We start from the raw sequence: 20,682 nt of genomic DNA, 5'->3' as shown, positions 1-20,682 counted from the left end.
GAGAGGTTTACTAGAAACCCCAAACAAAAACTGCTTGTCAGGTCCATTTTTAGTACTGGAACAATAAAAGGCTTTCCCTTTTATACAGTAACAAAGCATCAAAGGTGTAACTTGGCTGTAGGAAGTGCTGTGGAGAGGAATGTGGACTTGGTGAAACATTTCATTCCGCAGCACCCCAAATTCACATTCAAGTCCTCAGTACCAAGCTTCTGCATATACTAGTAACTAGTAAAAGTAGATTTACTGCTAATGGATTTATTAGTAGTATTATAACCTTGACATGGAGTTACTGTGTGTATAGTATAATGAACATCATTTTAGTATGAGTCAGTATTACTGTAGGATTAATGCTTACTGTGAATCTTTTTCTCTTCTCTGGCTAGGCCCACACTCATTGCTTCACCACTTCAACATTTCCAACATTTCCAGCAGTACCATTAAGTATGTTCCAGTATTTCTTTCAATGATATCGATATAGCTAAATTATTAGTAGCCGATTATATTAGCGATTACTAACATATGAAGTAAAATACACTAGTGGTCAAACATTTTTGAACATGCCATTTTTCCAATTGTTATTGACATGTAAGCAGTTAAAGTCTCTGGAATAACCTAAGCAGTAAGATAAGCAGTAAACTGGGGTAAACCAGAGGTTTTTTAAAAAACAACAGTAAACTGAAAATTTATCTAAACTGTAAAATAAATGTAAAATTGATGTTAATGTAAAAAGTGAAGATAGAGAAGTTATTGCAAAAATTAGAAAAGACACTTGGTTATGCAACACTACCAGTGGACTACTGAAGAATGAATGAACATCTTATGGACTGATGAATCAAAATGTGTAATCTTCAGTTCAGAATGCAGAGTTTTTGAATGTTGTCCAATAGGCTAAATGTTGGTTCCTCAGTGTGTATGACACCTGCTATCAAGCAGAGAAGAGAGAGTGTGATGATCTGGGGCTTGTTTGCTGGAGCAAATGTCAGCACCATGTACAGAGTGTCTGGCATGCTGAAGCAGAAGGCCTCCCACAGCATCAGGCAGTCACATGCAGATCTCAGTTTCTAGAATTATTTTCTATCTGCAAAAGATGGATTTATTATTATTGCAGATGATAATTCGAAACTTTTGCTATCTTAATGAGTTATAACTTAACACTGGTGGGATTAGCAAGGAACACAGGCTTTCAAGGTCCCCCAGAAAAGATGTGACTCGCACATACAAGTGTTGAGGGCAGTAGTAGCTCAGTGGTTAAAGTGCTTGCTTTGTTGCTGGTTCAAGCCCCACCACTGCCAAATTATAACTGTTGGATCCCTGGACCAGACCCTGCGCCCTCAATTATTCAAGTTGTACTCAGTAATAACTGTAAATTGCTTTGGATTAAAATGTCTGCTAAATTCTGTAAATGTATGGGTTCAAGTTGGAGGTAGGAAGTCCAGTGTGCTATCTGTTGCACTGCAGAGGTTATAATTGATGACATTCATTTGTTATTGAATGTGAGCTTGAATGTCACATCCTAACAAGTGTTTCAATAACGTAACGGTACCAATGGATTTTGAGCTCAGGACTTCCTGTTTACCAGGCAGCTATTATGACCAGCTAAGCCACAGCACCCATTTGCTGAGGCTGAGTCATTGATGAGTGCTTTTACCTTCCACACCTCCAGCAAAGGAAACTTTTCAGGTGAACCCAGTGCAGAAAAAATCATTTGAATGTTGGGCAAATGTACAGTTTTCCAATTGTTATTGACATGTAAGCCGTTCAAGTCTTGTGAATAACCCAAGCAGCAAATCGGGCTAAACCAAAGGTTTTTTAAAAATTAACAGTAAACTGGAAATGGATCTAAATTGTAAAAATAAATGTAAAGTTATTGTTAATGTAAGAAGTCCTTTTCAATCAGTAGTTAAAAACCTACAGTTGTTCTGCAGAAATGTATGTAAATTTAAACTTTGAAAGTTAATGCAAAGAATTCCTAAGGGTGAACCCCCTGACTTAGCTATCCTCTCTCTGCGTGAGAAAGCAGAGGTGATAAAGACTGGAATACTACATCCTTTAGGGCAGTGTTTGGACAATTCTGTACTGCAGCATTCGGTATGTCGCTATTGTAATAGCAAGAAAAATGAAATTAACAAAGGAAGACAGACAATTATAACCATTTAAAGTATAGGTCTTTCCTTTAGAGAAAAGATATACACCATCAAAAGGCACTTGAAAACCACAGCAAACTTTGACAGGAAGAGGTCTGAAAAACCACAACAGAAACAGAAAACATGTTTCTGTGAGTCCACAGCTTGCATGATGGATGGCTCACACGATGAGACCTTTAAACACTTGTTAAAAACTTAGCAAGTGCCATTTTCAGCTGTGAAGCTGTAGGTTTGACAGGTTAAGTGATGGTGAGTGTGTGTATGACACCTGCTGTCAAGCAGAGAAGAGAGAGGGTGATGATCTGGGGCTTGTCTGTTGGAGCAAAGGTCAGCACCGTGTACAGAGTGTCTGACATGCTGACACACACACACAGACCATCACAGATGTCCAGCCCAACGTTTTGGCAATCACTCACTAATTAAAAATGGCAGGGCATGCATCAGTGGGTCATCAGTACCATAGACGGTCACGATGAAAGACTCAGGACTTGAGCTACAGTAACATGAACAAAAGCTCTGGTGCCTGCAGCAGTCTCTATTTAATTCTCAAAACGCAAAATGTTTCTGACACCAAGCATCTCTTTCACACAAAATAAGCTTTGGCCTGACTGACTTTTTAAAATATCCGTCTACTGTTTTGCTTGCACTATTTCTAGTATGTAATTTGTACATGAAGTCTGAATTATTCAAACACAAGTATGCCTGTTTACTGTAGAAGAAAATACATTATGTGATTTCAGCTCCAGAAAAATAAGACCTATATGGCATGAGTAAAACGAGTTATAGAGCAACAAAACTCTGTCAAGCCTACACAAGTATTCTTGGTTATTTGTCGCTACATGTGTGCCCTTATGTAAGTATATTGATTCTTCTACCCCCCTAAACCAAATATGGTATGTTCTGTGCTTATTGGACAGATTATCATGTTTCTCTTGAATGCATGAATTATGGATGCCATGAAAAAAAATCATATTTTCCTGATACTGCTAAAGGAACATCCAGCCTGGCTAAGTTGGATGTTATTACTGAGGAATAGTATATAAGGTATCTGTTAAGCAGATTGCAAAGGATAAAAAGCTCATTTTAATCAGTTTAAGGACATTTTTTCCAATAAACAGAGAGAAGGAAAAGCTTCTTGCTGGGGGATTTCTGGGAGGAGAATCTTAGATTTGTGGTCGTACAGCATCCAGCTCTTCGAGTCTACTCTGAAGCTTATTCTAATAAAATACCATAATGCTTGTTCCATTAACAAGTACAGGGAGCTGTTAATGTTATTTGTTGTTAATATCTTCCTATATTTTTCCCTCTTTCTCTCTCCAGAGCCGTTGTCATGGAGATACGTGGGTTTGCTGTAGGTTTGCTGTTGGCTTTGTCTGCCACCCTGTTGGTTGATGCCCAGCCCGCCGACGTGATGAGGCGCTACAAGCATTTTCTCACGCAGCATGTGTACGGGGGCATGAACACAAACAAGTGCAGCAAAGTGATCAACCAGAGGCACATCACCGAAGGCAACACCAACAACTGCAAAGAAATCAATACCTTCATCCTGGCCACACATGAGCAGGTCAGGGCAGTTTGCAGTGATGGAGGCATACCTAAGGGTAGGAATCTGTACGAAAGCACCAAACGTTTTCCTTTAGTCATTTGCAAGTTAAAAAAGGGAGTCAGATGCCCCAAATGTAAGTATAATGGTAAAAGGAGCACACGAACCATTATAGTGGCTTGTGACAGGGGCTGGCCTGTGCACTTTGAAGACAGCAAGATTGTTCTTGATTTATTCAAAGGAATTTTTCAAAGGGCTTTGATGATGCTATCTGGTTAAACATTAATGCAAATTCATTAAAGATATTGTAATGTTTCCCAGAACAGACACTTTCCTCAAAACTAATGGCAAAATATGACACATACTGTGAACAATGTACATGTAACACAGATATTTAAAAGGTAAACTAAGATTTTATTCCATTGTATTACAGGGCAGGGGTACTTTTTCCACCTCCTGCCCCACCTGTTTATAACTAGAAAGCATATTGGCCCACAAGAAAACAACAATTTTTTAGGTAAAATTGTTTGCATCAACCACCTGCGGCTGCATTATCTCAAACTGATGAGGTTAAATTTGTCTTTAACTTGTCAAAATGTTTATAGTTTGAACATGATTAATCTTTTTCTTTTTTCTTTACTTATACTAAATAAAACATTTTTCACTTACATTTTCATGACTTAGTGCTTAAAATGCCTTTACCAGCCCACTACACTCTACCCCTGAGTATGGACCTGCTTCTCAGCCCACTGGTGGTCCATGGCCTGCAAGTTGAGGAACCCTGTTACAGTGTTGAACACTTATATTTTGTAATGGGAGGGCCTCAACCAAAGTAGAGGTGAAGCCAGATCTCTGAGTGTGGCAGACCAGGGCAAATTAGGTGAGGCACCAACTGGTATCAGGACCAAAGAGCAGATCAGCTATGGAGCTCGAAAAACAAACAAAAGCAGAGTAAGGCAAAACACAGTAGACCCAACTATGGGCTTGCACCAGCTGGACCTGGGCCTGCAAGACCCCTGAAGGCCTCAAGGTCATTAGGGGTTTAGGATGAGCAAAATGAGTTGTTTTTTCTGTTTCCATTAATGGACATTTTACATTTTTATTATTTCAGGTTACATTGTATAAAAGTACTATTGGATTTGATTTTACTTCTGTGTTTTTCTTCTGTGTCACTGAGTGTGGCCCACAGTAAACTAATATTCACAGTCAGACACATGGAAGATGTGCCATGCACAACATATCACAGGGTACTATAGAATACTAGAGGAACGCATGCTTTTGAAATCACTTGTTATAGTCTGGGTGGTTACAGTATTTGATGTCACGGCCACACCGATGTCACGTGAGCAATCGCTGTAAAAACTTCCTGCTATATCAAGAAACTCAGTGTTTCATCATTGGCACATCGAGAAACATACAAAAACAAACAAAAACAATCAAAACAGGGACGGTGAACTACATCCCACTTCTGGTTACATATTGTAATATACAATGAAGACTGAAGAGAACAAGTTACACGTTCAAGAAAAGAACGTTTGAGGTAGGGCTCAGTGACAAGGACAGTCCCTCAAAAAAAAATGACTGAGTTGATCATTATTAAAAAACTGTACCTTATAATTGCAATTAAAACTCTTTTTCTACCCAGATAATGTTTGTTTTTGGTCTGACGGGGAAATAATCCAAGTTTACTCTTTTTACATGATTATCTTTTGTATTTAATTTGTATTTAACATGTTGCGGTATCAGAGTACACATGCCTGAACATGAAAATCTGCTAAAAGAGACATGGAACTGGTTACTGAAGACATGGAGACATCGAACTGGACACTGGCAAGAGAATCACTGTTCTCTCTTAATCTCTCTCTGTTCCGGTCTCAACAGTTCTGTAAAAAGCTTCTCATGTACACATACATTTAAGAAATTAAAACATAAACAGAAAAATCAAACCACACTTTTGTCTTGTGTGCTTTTTTTTACTTTAATCACATGTTTTTTGTATTGGACATTTTTAACAGGTTCTTTTACATTTTGTACCTTTAATAATGTTTAAAAAACTAGTCCCTGTTTGGTTAGAAATTCAGTACTGCTGAATCAATTGCATTCAATTACGCTTCTCTCATTCTGAACTTGGATACGTGTGACTTTGGAAAAGGGGAAGTCTCTTACTTAGGGAAGCTAGACACCAAGATACCGGTGACTCGGTCTTTTCTTCCACCCGACAACAAGCGTTGGACGCTTCCTTGGAATGGTGGGGTTTTACCACTGTTTGTAAGAATTTCTTGACTGTTGTAGCCCTCTAATCAGCTTGCTCCACAATAAGGAACATTTTGTATATCCCCAACCGTGTCAGAAGGATTTTGATGCTGTAAAGGCATTACTCTACCATACCCCCAGTTCTTGCTGCGCCTGATTACTCACATCCTTTTAAACGCAAAGTAGATAACAGCGGTATTGGGACTAGAGCAGTCAGTCCTCATTCAGGAGGACGCACACGGATCCTAACACCCTGATCGTTATTTTTCTAAAAGGTTTATTAAGCTCCTAACAGTGTCCAGCAGCATTGAAAAGGAAACACTTGCACTGCAAAACTTGGAGGTCTACATTGCTGCAGTTCTCAGCTTCTCACGGTGTATAGCGATCATGATCCACTTGTCTTTCTTTAGCGTTTAGCCAACGCGAACCACCGGCTCATGCATTGGTTGCTCAGAATTCAAGGCTTCAGTCTTAATGTGCACAGTTTGCATAATGGACGGCTCACAGGATGACACCTTCAAACACTTGTTAAAAATGAACAATGATGATCTGGGGCTTGTTTGCTGGAGTAGAGTGTCTGGCATGGTCCATGCCATGTTTTTTTCCGTTTAATATTCCTTGGTGCTTTATTAGGTCACTTCAAACCAAAATTCACTTGCATACAGTCAGAATAGCTAAAGGTCTTTCAAGAAATTGCAGTTCTTTTTAATTTTTGTCACTTTTTATCCCAGACAAGACTTGTTGAGTGTTTGAGTAGGGGTGTTATGCTTTACTGTACTGTTCACTGACATGATTTAGTTGTATATATTAGAGTGTTGAGATTTATCTTAGCAGATACTGAGCTCCACTCATTTAAAGTTGCACAGCACACCAAGCGGTGGATTTTTCCGTTTGCATTCTGAACGTAAATGCTCTTCTATTAGTCGTTAGCAGAGGAGGATAAAATTAATTAGAAAGACAGGAAACATGATCACCATGAGAATACACTGATCACAACAAGCTTCACAAACAACAGCAGATGAGAAGGGAGACAGAAAGAATGGAGAGAGTGCATGCACATGAATGAGTGAGCACCACATATTGTACTCAGCTCCACATCCACCAGGTGGGGAACTTCCACACTATAACACTGAACTCGTGATGACATTAAGACTTAAAATAGTTCTTAAACACATAAACAAATAATTAAATGCAAAAAGTAGTTTGTTGTTAAATAAAGAGTAAGAAACTGCATCAGCCTTTCATGCCAGGAGGCCCTGATGAAGGCTGAGGAAGGTGACTGAGATGGGATGGCAGACTGGACAAATCACGATTTTTTCTCTGCTGTATCAGAGAATTTAGTTTGACGTTTAACGTTTTCATGGTGTTGTCTCCGTGAGCACTGTGCACACGCATGTGTATGTAAATGATAGGGGACTGAGGAAAACTAGAGAGAAGATGTGCAGCTGTATGTGTCCAAGAAGGAGAATGTAACCCTTTTGGGGCTGAGTACATTTAATTAACACTCTTATCCAGAACAACTTACAATTTCAATCATGTTACGGAGGCGGGCAAATGTAGTGTTAGGAGTCTTGCCCAAGGACTCTTACTGGTATAGCATAGAGCACTTGCCCAGTTCACCACACGAGGCAGCGTTATTTCAGTCCTCCTGTAATTTAAGATCAAAGGGTTTGGACCCAAAGCTTGTGGTAATTTGACATTAAAGGGGTTATTCTTTGTTAAGGGATTTTATATCAAAGAGGTGATCTTTGACATAAACCTAAAATCAAAACACAAGCCTGTTTCTTGGAAGACAACGGCTCAGTTACACATTATAATTAATACATAATTAAATATCAATACAGAACTGTTTGTTTCTTCATACAAAACTATGACCTACTGCATGTTTTAATAATTGTTGTTCAGAGGAAAGGAAGACTAATACAGAACTATTTCTTCCGTTCTTCTGTCTGGGATGAAAAGCCTTTTGTGGGACTGCTAGAACCAAATGACAGATGACATCCTCATACAACTGTCACATCTGATTTAAGTAAAACACCAGCATTTAAGAGTCAATCTCTTACACTTCAAAACCATTTAATGTTTTCCTTATTACATGGGGAAGCATCTGTGACAACACTTGCATTCATCTCTATAAAAATAAAGGACACAATGCAATTGCCTTCAGAATCACACACACACACAGACAGACAGACAAACAGCAACTGGGAAAAACGGGACATTAATCCAGCTCTTTTCAGGTGCGGATAATCTGTAGAGCTATGCAGTGTTTTGTGTCAGAGTTGAACCAACGGGTGTACAGTGTAGGTATATTAAGTAGTTATATTAATAAAAACTATTACATGCAAAAATAATAGAGTGATACATCTTTACAGTTGTGCAAATTAGCACAGAGTCACAGAGAACTTGCTGTAATACAGTAAGGGAGGTGGTTTGGTTAGTTTAAGGTTAAAAGGTTTAAAGTGCAAAGCGTCAAACAGTCCAAAATGCAAGTTACTATACTAATGCAATGGTGCAATGCAAATCCCACACTGGCTGGCATTTGGAAGGTTGAGAAAATTAAATTACAATCTTAGTAATGCATTTTTGCTGCCATTTTTCCACAGCATGTGTGCAGTAATGTGAGAACATGTTACTGCAAAGCAGAGTGGCACTTTCCCCTTTCACAGTTGAATTTTGCCATCTTTCTAGTGTGGTGAACTTGACAGTTACATTTCAAATGCATTGAGAGTAAATGCATATCAGGTGAATAACATATTAATCATAATTTTTAAACCACTCTTGCATAATCACGATACATATTAGAGTTAATATGTCCGTGCAGCAGATTTTATTGTAAATACAGCTACCCAAAACCTCTGGGTAAATGACATTTTCATATGTTAATATATCAAAGGGCAAATGTAAATGGAATTGTTTAATTAGAATATTCATTTTGAGCCCAAAATTCAAATCTACCAACAGTTTGTCATTTTGTATGTTACTTTTTCTTTTTAACTTTGGCACTGAAATGCTCCCATATCACAAGGGTGTTTTATGCAAAGGCATCCAGCCTCTTGAATGACCCCCTCCCCCTCCAACACATGCCACTGATCCAGCAAAGTCCGGAAATCCAGATTCAAATCTACTTATTTTCTAGTTTACAACACCCCCCCCCCCCCCCCCCCCATTTTTGAATTTTGTTTAAAAGATCAAGAACATTTCTAAGAACATTTAGGTTGCCAGTACAGCAAGCACATGAAGTGTGTTAAATGACCAGAGGGTGAAAGGCGACATGAAGTCACGGTTTTGCTCAACACAATTATCTGATGAAATATTTTGCTGCCCTCTTTTGCCTTTAAGCATCAGACGCAAATTCAATTTCTCAAAGAAAGAAATAAAGATAACAAACAAATAACCAAAACGAGAAATCCGTTCGAAAATAATTCACGTGTAGACCACTCTTTCCGTACTGGATAGAAACGCAGTCGTGTCTACTTTCCTCCGCGATCAAAGGCGGACGCTCAAAGCGAGTCAGACCTGCCACGTTTAAAGGACCGCGCGACTTACTAGTCTACACGTGAGCAGAATGCGTGTTTACATGCTTTCCCTTCGAGTTATGAGAGATGCTTGGAAAAAACAATACTTACCGTAAACAAGGCGTCAGAAATTTAGGATGCATAAACGAAACTTTTACAGTGGTGGACTTTCAACACCAAACCCACACCACCGAATAAATGACCTGTAGTGGATATTCAACACCTACAGGTTTACAAAAGCTCACATGACCACAAAGATTCGCACGCATTGGAAACGTGAGCGGTGTTTATTGGTAAACCAATATGTTGATGACAATTATTTAACAGCTAAAACACTTAATAAACGTAAGTCTGTCAAAGCCTATGGGATATGTATGGAACATGAAAGACTCATAATTTGGAGAAAACTTGGGGGGGGGGGGGTTAATGAGATACCAGGGAACGTTCTCATGAGATAATGTAATACTTGTAAAATGTGTAGTATAAAGTATAACTTAGTATCGTGTAATATACTTGTAATGAATGCACACACGTTGAATTGGATCCAGTTGCAGAAGTTTATTTTAGCAATCAAACTGATACGTTTAGTAAAACGGGTAAGCGTGGTCAGGCCGGTCCGAGGTCAATGCACAGGGTAGCGTTCAGGAGGTGTCCGAGGGGCAAGCAGCAGTCAGTAACCAGGAAAGCACACAGGATGAGGTACGCCACATGGGAACAATAATTTGCAACGTGTGCACGGGGAAGGGAAGCTTATAAAGGGGTTGGTAATGAGGGGAATGGGAATTAGGTGTGTGCTAGAATTCCGGTGAGTCAGACCGAGGGTGTGTGCGAGTGGGCATGGCTGTGCGGGGCTGATGGTTGTTCCTGGGGTTCATAACAATACTATCCTATATTTATGACCTAGTATATTGTAAATATAGGATATCAAGTCTTAATTATGAGACACTTCATTATTATGAGACATTATATAATACTTACTGTCTTAAGAATATAATAAACTTTCTCTTTGACTTAATAAATGTCCCAAATCCCTCTTACAAGCCACATCCTTTCAGTGGCTTCCAGAGAGCATCATGTATTTTGGCATTCACCTCCTACCTAAAATACATGACTTGCAGAAAAACTTTGACCCTTTGCTGAGGAAAATATCATGTTACGCAGACAGGTTGTCATCCTAATTTCTATTTCTATCGGGCAGGATGAATGTCCGTAATTTGAACTGTATCCCTAAACTTAACTATCTCTTTCAATCTCTATTCGTAAATAGCTGTATGAAACACGAAAAGCTACCAAAATGTCAACAGCATTAAGGACTTTTTGGGAGAAGGATTTAAACTTTTCATTTAACAAGAAAGAATTGGATCGTATTAGCGTGAATCAAAGGAAGTTGTAAAGGGATATAAAAATTAGACTTATTCAATTTAAAATTCTAAATCGTTTCTATAGGACACCATCTCGATTACATAAGCTAAGCCTCGAAAATACAAAACAGTGCTGGAAATGTCGGAGTTCAAAGGAAACATTCCTTGCTATTGGCTATGAGGTCTTTGGGAACAAATAATTATGGAAATCACCAGCACTGAATTTAAGTTTTCTCCCAGGTAATATGCTAGGAGATCCATCAATCGTGTGGACATTCAGAGTTGATCCAGACTGCTGTAATGAGCTGTTTATCTGTTTATCTGTTTAATGGGCCAGGGATCTGTCATCTTTTATTTGATGTTAATATTCATCTGAGTGACTGGTCAGTCACAGTGTCACATCCACAGACCAGAACATTCCCTGTTTCCCGGGCAACCTAGTCACTTCTGGGTTTTCATCCGTCTCCATGGTTCCGTGTCTCCTCCCCTTTCACTCCAGCTGTTTATCGATTAGCCTTGATTAGTGTGGTCAAAAAGCATATCAACTGCATTTTTAATAATTCCATAATATTTATAAATGTCAAATTTTTTGTTTTGTTCATCCTTAAGCATTTTAGACGTGAATTGCCACTAAACAGCTGTAACATCTGCATGGAACCACTGAATCGAGGCAAACGATTATGCAAACCACTCAATACCTTCATACTGTATGTGATTAGAAATGTGAGGCAAGAGTGCACGGATGGCAGATATTTAGGCAGACGTTTGTGGTATAATAATTATTATAAATATTATGAAAGCAAGTAGATTTTTAATAAAGTTTATTGCAAATTAATCAGAAATTCAAGACCACCCAGATATAGCTACAGGCGTAGAAATGGAAGAGGGAACATTTTTGTAGTATGTCATCAAAACGACAAACCAGTGCATTATGGACATCCACAAGCAAATGAAAAGCGAAAACCATGAAATAAATATTCAGAAGCACAAACATTTGTTCTGCATATTGATTCTATACCATCAGTGGTTTTTCATTAAATGATTCATTTACTTGACTTATTTAAGCTGTAAAAAACAACATGGAATCAAAAGGTTTAGCTTCATATATCAATGTTTCTTGATTAAACGTGTTCTTCAATAAACACAAATGAGTTGGTAAAATCTAATAATACAAAGGTTTCTGAGCAACTACTATCTATTGTGTCCATTCATTTGCTCTTGGTTTTACCAATTAAATGTGGGTGCATTATGAGGTCCAGGAGTTGAACAACAGTAGGAAAGCCTTGTGGCCAACACCTGGAGCAGGATCTCCAAGGCTGTTCCCCCGGAATCCCCTGATCCATCATTACTATAGAAAACTAATCCACCAGGTTCTGTGCTTGCTTCACATTTGACTTTTGATGCAATCTTTGAGGCAGAAAACAACAAACTCTAGTTGTCTCTTCCTTCATCCTCCTTACTAGTCATGCATTCATTTCTAAAATGCTGATCTGAAATGGCTGAAAATGCCTCAATTTGCAGTTCATTCCACAAATACAATTCCAGTTCAACCAATACAATTCAAATTCAAATCAGGCCTTTAATTGCAAAAACCATTCTCCTGAGTATGTTGCCAAAGTCTTGCTTGATAAGAACTTCTGTGTGTATGGATTCCCAGAGTACTTATTCTGATCAAGGAGTGAGTTTTGAAAGCTAGCTGGTTGGTGAACTCCTCTGAGAACTGAGAATAAGAAAATCCCACACAACCCTTTACCACCTTATGGGGAACAGCAGTGTTGAACGTTTCAACAAGACCTTTGGTAATATGATCCGAGCTATTAGCCACAACAAGATTCCTTGACTAGCCTAGACTGGCCTAGATTGCAGACACTTACTTTCATATACAACTGTACTGTACATGAGATGACAGGGTATGCCCCTCTTTATGATATCTCTTTAGGATATCTCTTTTGTATACTTTTGTGACATCTTTAAAACAAGCCAGATGCATGCGGATAGCCGGGATTTATTCGTAGCAGAATAATCAACAATTGCAAAGTGAAACAGGTGAGGGTAGTTGCCAGATATATACACACCAGGGAATTGCTCAGTACTCACGATAGAACAGCGATAATACTTCACAGAGAGTGAACGGAACTGGAGAGACTAAAGATGCGATACAGGTGACACTAGTAAACTGGTGATGAGGATCTGGTGAGGTTGTGCCGGGGAAGACAGGAATTGTAGTCACGGTCTGAGGGTGGTTGCGTGACATCTTTGGGATTTTTAAAAATGATTATGGCAGTTGTCTGTCTGTCGAATGAGCGATGTGGGATTTATGCAGTTGGCTTGAGACTCTAGAACTGCTCTCTTGCCACTTCATCCACATGGAACACTTTTGATACTTGGAAGTCTGTTTTAGGACCTCCTATTTTGGTAGATATTGTGTAACGCACATATGTGCCTTTGATATTGTGCACATAATTTGTCTTGTGCACATCATTTTGGCAGAATTAAGTGGGGGTGGGTGCAACAGAGTTGAAATTAACTTTACTGAAATGAAGTATATTTACTTCAACCCAAACTCTAATATTATGCAGCATGTGTTTTTGATTGTACTTTTTATAAAAGTTCATTTTTGTTCATTACTTTTTTTGACCCTCCTGCTTGCCGTACTCTGGGATACAAGTATTGCCAGGGTGAAAATCTACAGCTGATAACATATATTACGGTAGTGAGAGTTAATGTCTGTATGCAAAGAATAAACAGAGAGAGAGAGAGAGAGAGAGAGAGAGAGAGAGAGAGAGAGTCATCTCCATGTCCTTCATGTCCCCCATGTCCTTACTCTGACACACACACACAGACCATCACAGATGTCCAGCCCAACGTTTTGGCAATCACTCACTAATTAAAAATGGCAGGGCATGCATCAGTGGATCATCAGTGCCAAAGACGGTCACGATGAAAGACTCAGGACTTGAGCTACAGTAACATGAACAAAAGCTCTGGTGCCTGCAGCAGTCTCTATTTAATTCTCAAAACGCAAAATGTTTCTGCCACCAAGCATCTCTTTCACACAAAATAAGCTTTGGCCTGACTGACTTTTTAAAATATCCTTCTGCTGTTTTGCTTGCACTATTTCTAGTACGTAATTTGTACATGAAGTCTGGAATATTAAAACATAAGAATGCCTGTTTACTGATTTCAGCTCCAGAAAAATAGACCCATATGGCATGAGTAAAACGAGTTATAGAGCAACAAAACTCTGTCAAGCCTATACAAGTATTCTTGGTTATGGGTTTCAAGTTTCAAGTTTCAAGTTTGGTTTATTTGTCACATACATAGTCATACACAGTATAACTCGCAGTGAAATGGTTGAGAGTGCTCTGTCCAAACTGAGGAAAAAGAAAACAGGGGTGCATAGAGGAATATATATCTATATATGTACACAAATATATTAACAATGTATGTACAATATATGTATATTATGTTTATATACACAATGTACAATGTATATAGTTGTGTATATATATGTACACAATGTACAGAATGTACAGATCCATTTTGTAGAATAACATATTTACAGCTTTTATGTTTTTATGTTACATGGTAATTGAATATATATATATACAGTTATGTTACATGGTGGTGGTGGTCCCCACAGTTTATCAGTTTCCCTGATTCAGGGCCTGAATGGCCTGTGGGAAGAAGCTCCTCTTCAGTCTCTCTGTCTTGGTCTTCAGGGAGCGTAAGCGCCTCCCTGACCTCAACAGAGAGAAGAACCTATAGTTGGGATGGGTGGGGTCCTTCACAATCCTCTGTCTACACGTATACACTTATGTAAGTATACTGTATCTCTCACGCACTTAGACCAAATATGGTGTGATCTGGGCTTATTGGACAGACTATCATGTTATTGGTTATGTGTCTTTACATGTTTATCCTTTTGTAAGTATATTGTATTTCGCACCCCTTAAACCAAATATGGTATCCATCTTTGGTAAGTGGGATGTCTTTATACTGCTGTGGAATAGTATATAAGGAAGAATCTTGTTAGACAATAGCAAAGGAACAGTTCACTTTAAAAAGAGAAGGAAACGCCTCTTGCTTGAGGATTTTGGGGAGTAGAATCTTATATTTGTGATCATACAGTGTCCAGCTCTTCAAGGTACCATGATCTACTCTGAAGCTTATTCTTATAAAATGCCATAATGCCTGTTCCATTAACGAGTACAGGGAGCTGTTAATGTTATTTGTTGTTAATATCTTCCTATATTTTTCCCTCTTTCTCTCTCCAGAGCCGTTGTCATGGAGATACGTGGGTTTGCTGTAGGTTTGCTGTTGGCTTTGTCTGCCACCCTGTTGGTTGACGCCCAGCCCGCCGACGTGAGGAGCCGCTACATACACTTCCTCACGCAGCATGTGTATGGGGGCATGAACACAAACAAGTGCAGCAAAGTGATCGGCCAGAGGCACATCACCGAAGGCAACACCAACAACTGCAAAGAAATCAACACCTTCATCCTGGCCACACATGAGCAGGTCAGGGCAGTTTGCAGTGATGGAGGCACACCTAAGGGTAGGAATCTGTACGAAAGCACCAAACCTTTTGCTGTAGTCATTTGCAAGAGGAAACCAGGAGCCAGCTGTGTGTATAATGGTAAAAGGAGCACGCGAACCATTATAGTGGCTTGTGACAGGGGCTGGCCTGTGCACTATCAAGAGGACAACCTTGTTCTTCATTGAGTCAAAGGACTTTAAAAGGGCTTTGATGATGCTATCTGGTTAAACACTAATGGACATTCATTAAAGGTATTGTAATGTTTGCCAGAAAAGGCACTTTCCTTAAAACACATCGCAAAATATGATATATACTATGAACAATATACATGTAACATAGATACTTAAAAGGTAAGCTAAGATTTTGTTTCATCGTATTACAGGGCAGGGGTAGCTTTACCACCTCCTGGTCCCCCTGCTTATAATTAGAAAGCATAATGGCCCACAAGAAAAGAAAACTATTTTTTTAGGTAAAATTGTTTGCGTCAGCCACCTGCAGCTGCATTACCTCAAACTGATGATGTTTATTTTGCCTTTAAATTTGCCATGATGTTTATAGTTTGAACATGATTGATCTTTTTTTTAATTATAATAAATAATTTTTTTTCACTTACATTTTCATGACTTGGTGCTTAAAATGCCTTTACCAGGCCACTCCAAACCACTGCCTACCCCTGAGTATGGACCTGCTTCTCAGCCCACTGGGGGTCCACAGCCTGCAGGTTGAGAACACTTATATTTTGTAATGGGAGGGCCTCACCCAAAGTAGAGGTGAACCCAGATCTCTGAGTTTTGCAGACCAGGGCAAATTGGGTCAGCCACCAACTGGTATTAGGACCAAAGAGCAGATCAGCTAGGGAGCTCGAAAAACAAACAAAAGCAGAGTAAGGCAAAACACAGCAGGCCCAACTAGGGGCTTGAACCAGCTGGACCTGCGGACCTACGGGGAAGATTCCCCCAAAAAGAACACTGAAAGAGCTGAAAGGTTAAAACCACCACGGCCAGTGTTGCCAAGCCAGTGAATGACAAACACTAAGGTTAACCAAAATTAGTGTTCCCAACTAAAAGAGGGCATGGGGTTGAGGGGACTCGAAGGGGGAGAAGGATCGTCTCAGGGTTTTAGGACAAGATTAAGGAGCAAGAGAAAAAGAGACCCAAGAGTCAGCATTTGAGTTCATGACCAGAAATGCCAGCCTTGTCTTTCACCAGAACACTGAACGAAGACTTAGCACCGGGGAGCCTGTGAGCTGATCTTAAGTAGCCAGGAGGACAGATGTGTCCGACAGCCCTGTTTACATTGGAGATGATCTATGCCTCCCTCTGGTGGCCAAAGGTGGCCTATATTATTACTTTTTATTATGTACTTAAATTCAAGCCTCTTTTCAACATCCTGTGCTAATGCTTATAACACTGCAGCAAGTTCCTGCCCAGATCCTCATTTACATATGTAGTCATTTTACTTTCACTTTCATTATGTAACAGCCTGAAGGCCTGCAAGGTCATTAGGGGTTTAGGATGAATAAAATGAGTTGGGTTTTTTTTCTATTTACATTAATGCACATTATATGTTTTTATTACTTACAGGTTACATTGTATAATGGTACTGCTGGATTTGATTTTACTTTTGTGTTTTTCTTTAGACCTTACAATCTCCTGAGTGTGGCCCAAGGTAAACTAATATTCACAGTCAGACACATGGAAGATGCGCCATGCACAACATATCACAGGGTACTATAGAATACTAGAGGAACGCATGCTTTTGAAATCACTTGTTATAGTCTGGATGGTTACAGTATTTGATGTTATGGCCACACCGATGTCACGTGAGCAATCGCTGTAAAAACTTCCTGCTATATCAAGAAGCTCAGTGTTTCATCATTGCCCCATCGAGAAACATACAAAAACAAATAAAAACAATGAAAACAGGGACAGTGAACAACATCCCACTTCTGGTTACATAGTGTAACATACAATGAAGACTGAAGAGAACAAGTCACACGTTCAAGAAAAGAATGTTTGAGGTAGGGCTCAGTGACAAGGACAGTCCCTCAAAAACAATGAATGAGCTGATCATAAAAACGGTACCTTACAATTGCTAATAAAACACTTTTACTACCCAGAAAAGTTTGTTTTCTGTTTGACGGGGAAATAATCCAAGTTTACTCTATTTACATGATTAGCTTTTGTATTTAACATGTTGCCGTATCAGAATACGACTGCCTGAACATGAATATCTGCTTATGGAGACATGGAACTGGGCACTGGCGAGAACCTTTAATCACTGTTCTCTCTGTTCCGGTCTCAACAGTTCTGTAAAAAGCTTCTTATGTACACATACATTTATGAAAATAAAACATAAACAGATGAATCAAACCACATTTTTGTCTTGTTGCTTCGTTTTACTTTAATCTTATGTTGTTGGTTTTTCTTGTATTGGACATTTTTAACAGGCTCGTTTACATTTTGCACCTTTAATAACATTTTAAAAACTAGCTCCTGTTTGGTTAGAAACTCAGTACTGCTCAATCACATTCAACGACGCTTCTCTCGATCTGAACTTGGATAAGTGTGAATTTGAAAAAGGGGAAGTCTCTTAGGGAAGCTAGTTGGCCGAGGCGCATTCCGCCCTCTAGACGCCAAGATACCGCCGACTCGGTCTTTTCCACTACCCGACAACAAGCCTTGGAATGGCGGGGTTTTACCGCTATATGTAGGAATTTATTGACTGTTGTAGCCCTCCAACCAGCTTTGTCCGCGATAAGGAACATTTTGTATGTCCCCCACCATGTCAGAAGGCTTTTGATGCTGTAAAGGCATTACTCTGCCATACCCCCAGTCCTTTCTGCGCCTGATTACTCTCGTCCTTTTAAACGCGAAGTTACGAACTTTCCTACATAGACGGAGACGGAACTACAGAGTAACTGAATGAATGCACTTACCCTGCTATGTTCAAAGTTAACCCACTTCTAAATATTCTGAAATGCATTTCAACAACAACCTTTCGCATATTATAGTGTTTTCATCGTTGATTCATCACAGTTTTGTGATCTACATGGGCCGTTTTAAACATTTAAGTTTTTAACTACAAAAGTTCTGAAGAGAAGTTTACAGAACCTCGATTCACTATTACTGCAGTGTAGCGCCCTCTAGGGGATCTATTGTGAAACATCATGCAGCATGACATTTTTTCCAATAAGGCTAATGAATGAATAAGATTAACAGAAAATGTGTCTTTCTTTTCTTATTTTAATTATCTTCATTAACTAGTGATCAACTAGTTCTAGCCCATTCAATTTATTCTATATTTTCTATATTTAATGTGTTGTATGTAAATATTACATAAATGTGTTATATTCTACTTTCTTCTCCAGGAGATTACATTTTTTTATATATCAAAGATTGTATCCATCTTAAGTCTGGAATAATCGATGACAATTTATTCACAACCATGTCTTCATAATCAAACCAATTTATTTTTGCATTTATATATAATTGAGGACGAAAGCAAGTCTGGGTCACTAGAGAAGGAGCTCCCCTCTCCTCTCTTCAGCTGATCTGCTCCTCACAGTTCTACAGGGCAGGGATTCCCACCAGGTACACACAGACGAGGTAGGAGAGCCCTCACAACCAAACAGGTGCTGTTATAAACTGGTCACAGCGAGTACAGGTCCTTATGGAATTCAAAGCATTGGTAGCAGGACTGGAGAGTAAAAGAACACCGGCGCCATCTACTGGAGAAAATAAACCGATGAAGACTAGTGTGCTTCTATCAGAGTAATTACCATCAGGTTGCAACCCTGACAATATGTTTTTATATGTCATAACAACTGTTTGTAATACACATAGAGAAACAAAAATATACTGAACATTTGTGAACATTATAATAAACGCCTTCTCTCCAGAAATGACTCCTACCCTTTATCAAGTGCAATCTATTTCCAGACACTGGTGTTCCTTCATTTGTCAATGGATTCAGAGGATTTTTACTCTAAAGAGCCTGTTATACGTCCGTCTTGCCCCCCCCTCTGCTCCGCCACTCTCTATCTGTGCCTCCATTCTCCGGCATGTACCGAACCTCCACAGCAGCAGGGATAAGGCCAGTACCAGGATCAGGGCCACGGTGCCAACGATTACCCCCAGCGTCAGGTGGTCCAAGTGTCTGTGAGGCGGCCTCGGAGGGTCTTGTCCGTAGTAGTAGTAGTAGTCGTCGTCTTCATAGTCTGAAGATAAATTGGTGCCGTTCGGGAGTGATGAAGCTGTCACAGTGCTGAGTGTCACACTCCACAAGACGTAAGGGTCTTCCTCGTGCGTGAAATAATCAGAATTGTCAATGGTCACGTCATGAGGGGGATCAGTGGGGATCTGGGGTGATGATGATGTCACAGGAGAGGCCAGGATGTGCCAGATGAAGAGCAGTGAAGAGGTGAACAAGACCGACATGGCGTCTGGAAATAAGAATTCAGGCTGTTATTCCGCAGTTCCCACTCACTGCAGATCTAATTTAAACATTACTGGCAGCTCAGCTAGGACACAGAATTCTAACACAGATCAGTTTTTCTTTTCGAAGCCTAAATGCTCCACCCTACAAAAAGGTAAATCAAATAAATAAATAAATAAGCTCAAGAACTACATTAATTTATGTATCTTTTTTACATATAGCATCTTTTTAAAAAAAAAAAAAAAATACACGTATTCCACGGGCTCACGAGTCCGCTGCAGCTGTTCATTCCTCTGAGCTGTTGTTGGGGTGGACACACAATGTTCAAATCGCAGCCTCACGGGACAATTTATTTCTGCACCAAAAAATCACTTTACACCGAATGACACTTCTCAGTACAAAATGTCGGTTCCATACCGAATACATAATTATATCATGAATGGCTAATTCTCGGTTTTGGATAAAACAAGATCACTACTCAATCACTAAAAATAAATAAGAGAAGTTATATATTTTAGCTCATATCGCTGTTAAGATCTTCCGCTAGAAATGACAAAACAAACAACCAGAAACTCCACAAAATACAAATTACTAAAATTTCAACATGAAAATGTCAACATTCAATAGGTGATCGATAAATGTAACTTTCGAGGTTAAAGAGTGAGCAAAGCTTTTTACCTTCACAAAATACCACACGCTGGGTCCTTTCCAAGACGTCTTCTTCCCGAAGTGAATTAAGAATATTATTTCTTATTCACGGGAAGTCTTGGATTTAGTAACATTGATCCGTGCATTTACGTCACACGTTGAGCAACTGTAAGCGTGTTGGTAACTAAAAAAGATATGAAAACGTTTAAAGTACCCAACACCATAACGGAAACGAAAG

At 39.3% G+C, this 20,682-nt stretch overlaps 1 protein-coding gene and 1 long non-coding RNA gene across 2 annotated transcripts in view; one reads left to right on the top strand and one right to left on the bottom strand.

The window, feature by feature from the left end:
* The first annotated feature begins 15,106 nt into the window (after positions 1-15,106).
* LOC113590089 (ribonuclease-like 3) lies at positions 15,107-15,544 on the top strand. The gene has a single exon (XM_035527537.2). The coding sequence runs from the start codon at positions 15,107-15,109 to the stop codon at positions 15,542-15,544; it is 438 nt and encodes a 145-aa protein (XP_035383430.1).
* A 3,265-nt stretch (positions 15,545-18,809) lies between these two features.
* The window catches only part of LOC145659110 (uncharacterized), a 2,485-nt gene continuing 612 nt past the window's right edge, over positions 18,810-20,682 (bottom strand). Inside the window, exons 2-3 of the long non-coding RNA XR_014125121.1 lie at positions 20,475-20,628; positions 18,810-19,803 (exon numbers count right to left, since the gene is read on the bottom strand). This is a non-coding gene — a long non-coding RNA (uncharacterized LOC145659110). The remainder of the gene's footprint in view (positions 19,804-20,474; positions 20,629-20,682) is intronic.

The sequence above is a fragment of the Electrophorus electricus genome, chromosome 8 (genome assembly GCF_041902795.1).
Source record: "Electrophorus electricus isolate QZ-2024a chromosome 8, ASM4190279v1, whole genome shotgun sequence".
NCBI lineage: Eukaryota > Metazoa > Chordata > Actinopteri > Gymnotiformes > Gymnotidae > Electrophorus > Electrophorus electricus.
Note: the sequence above shows the minus strand (reverse complement) of the source record. Positions and strands in the feature narration are given on the sequence as shown.

Bases quoted from the DNA above. Each gene is read 5' to 3' on its own strand.
- LOC113590089 (XM_035527537.2), top strand. From the start codon at position 15,107: ATGGAGATACGTGGGTTTGCTGTAGGTTTGCTGTTGGCTTTGTCTGCC.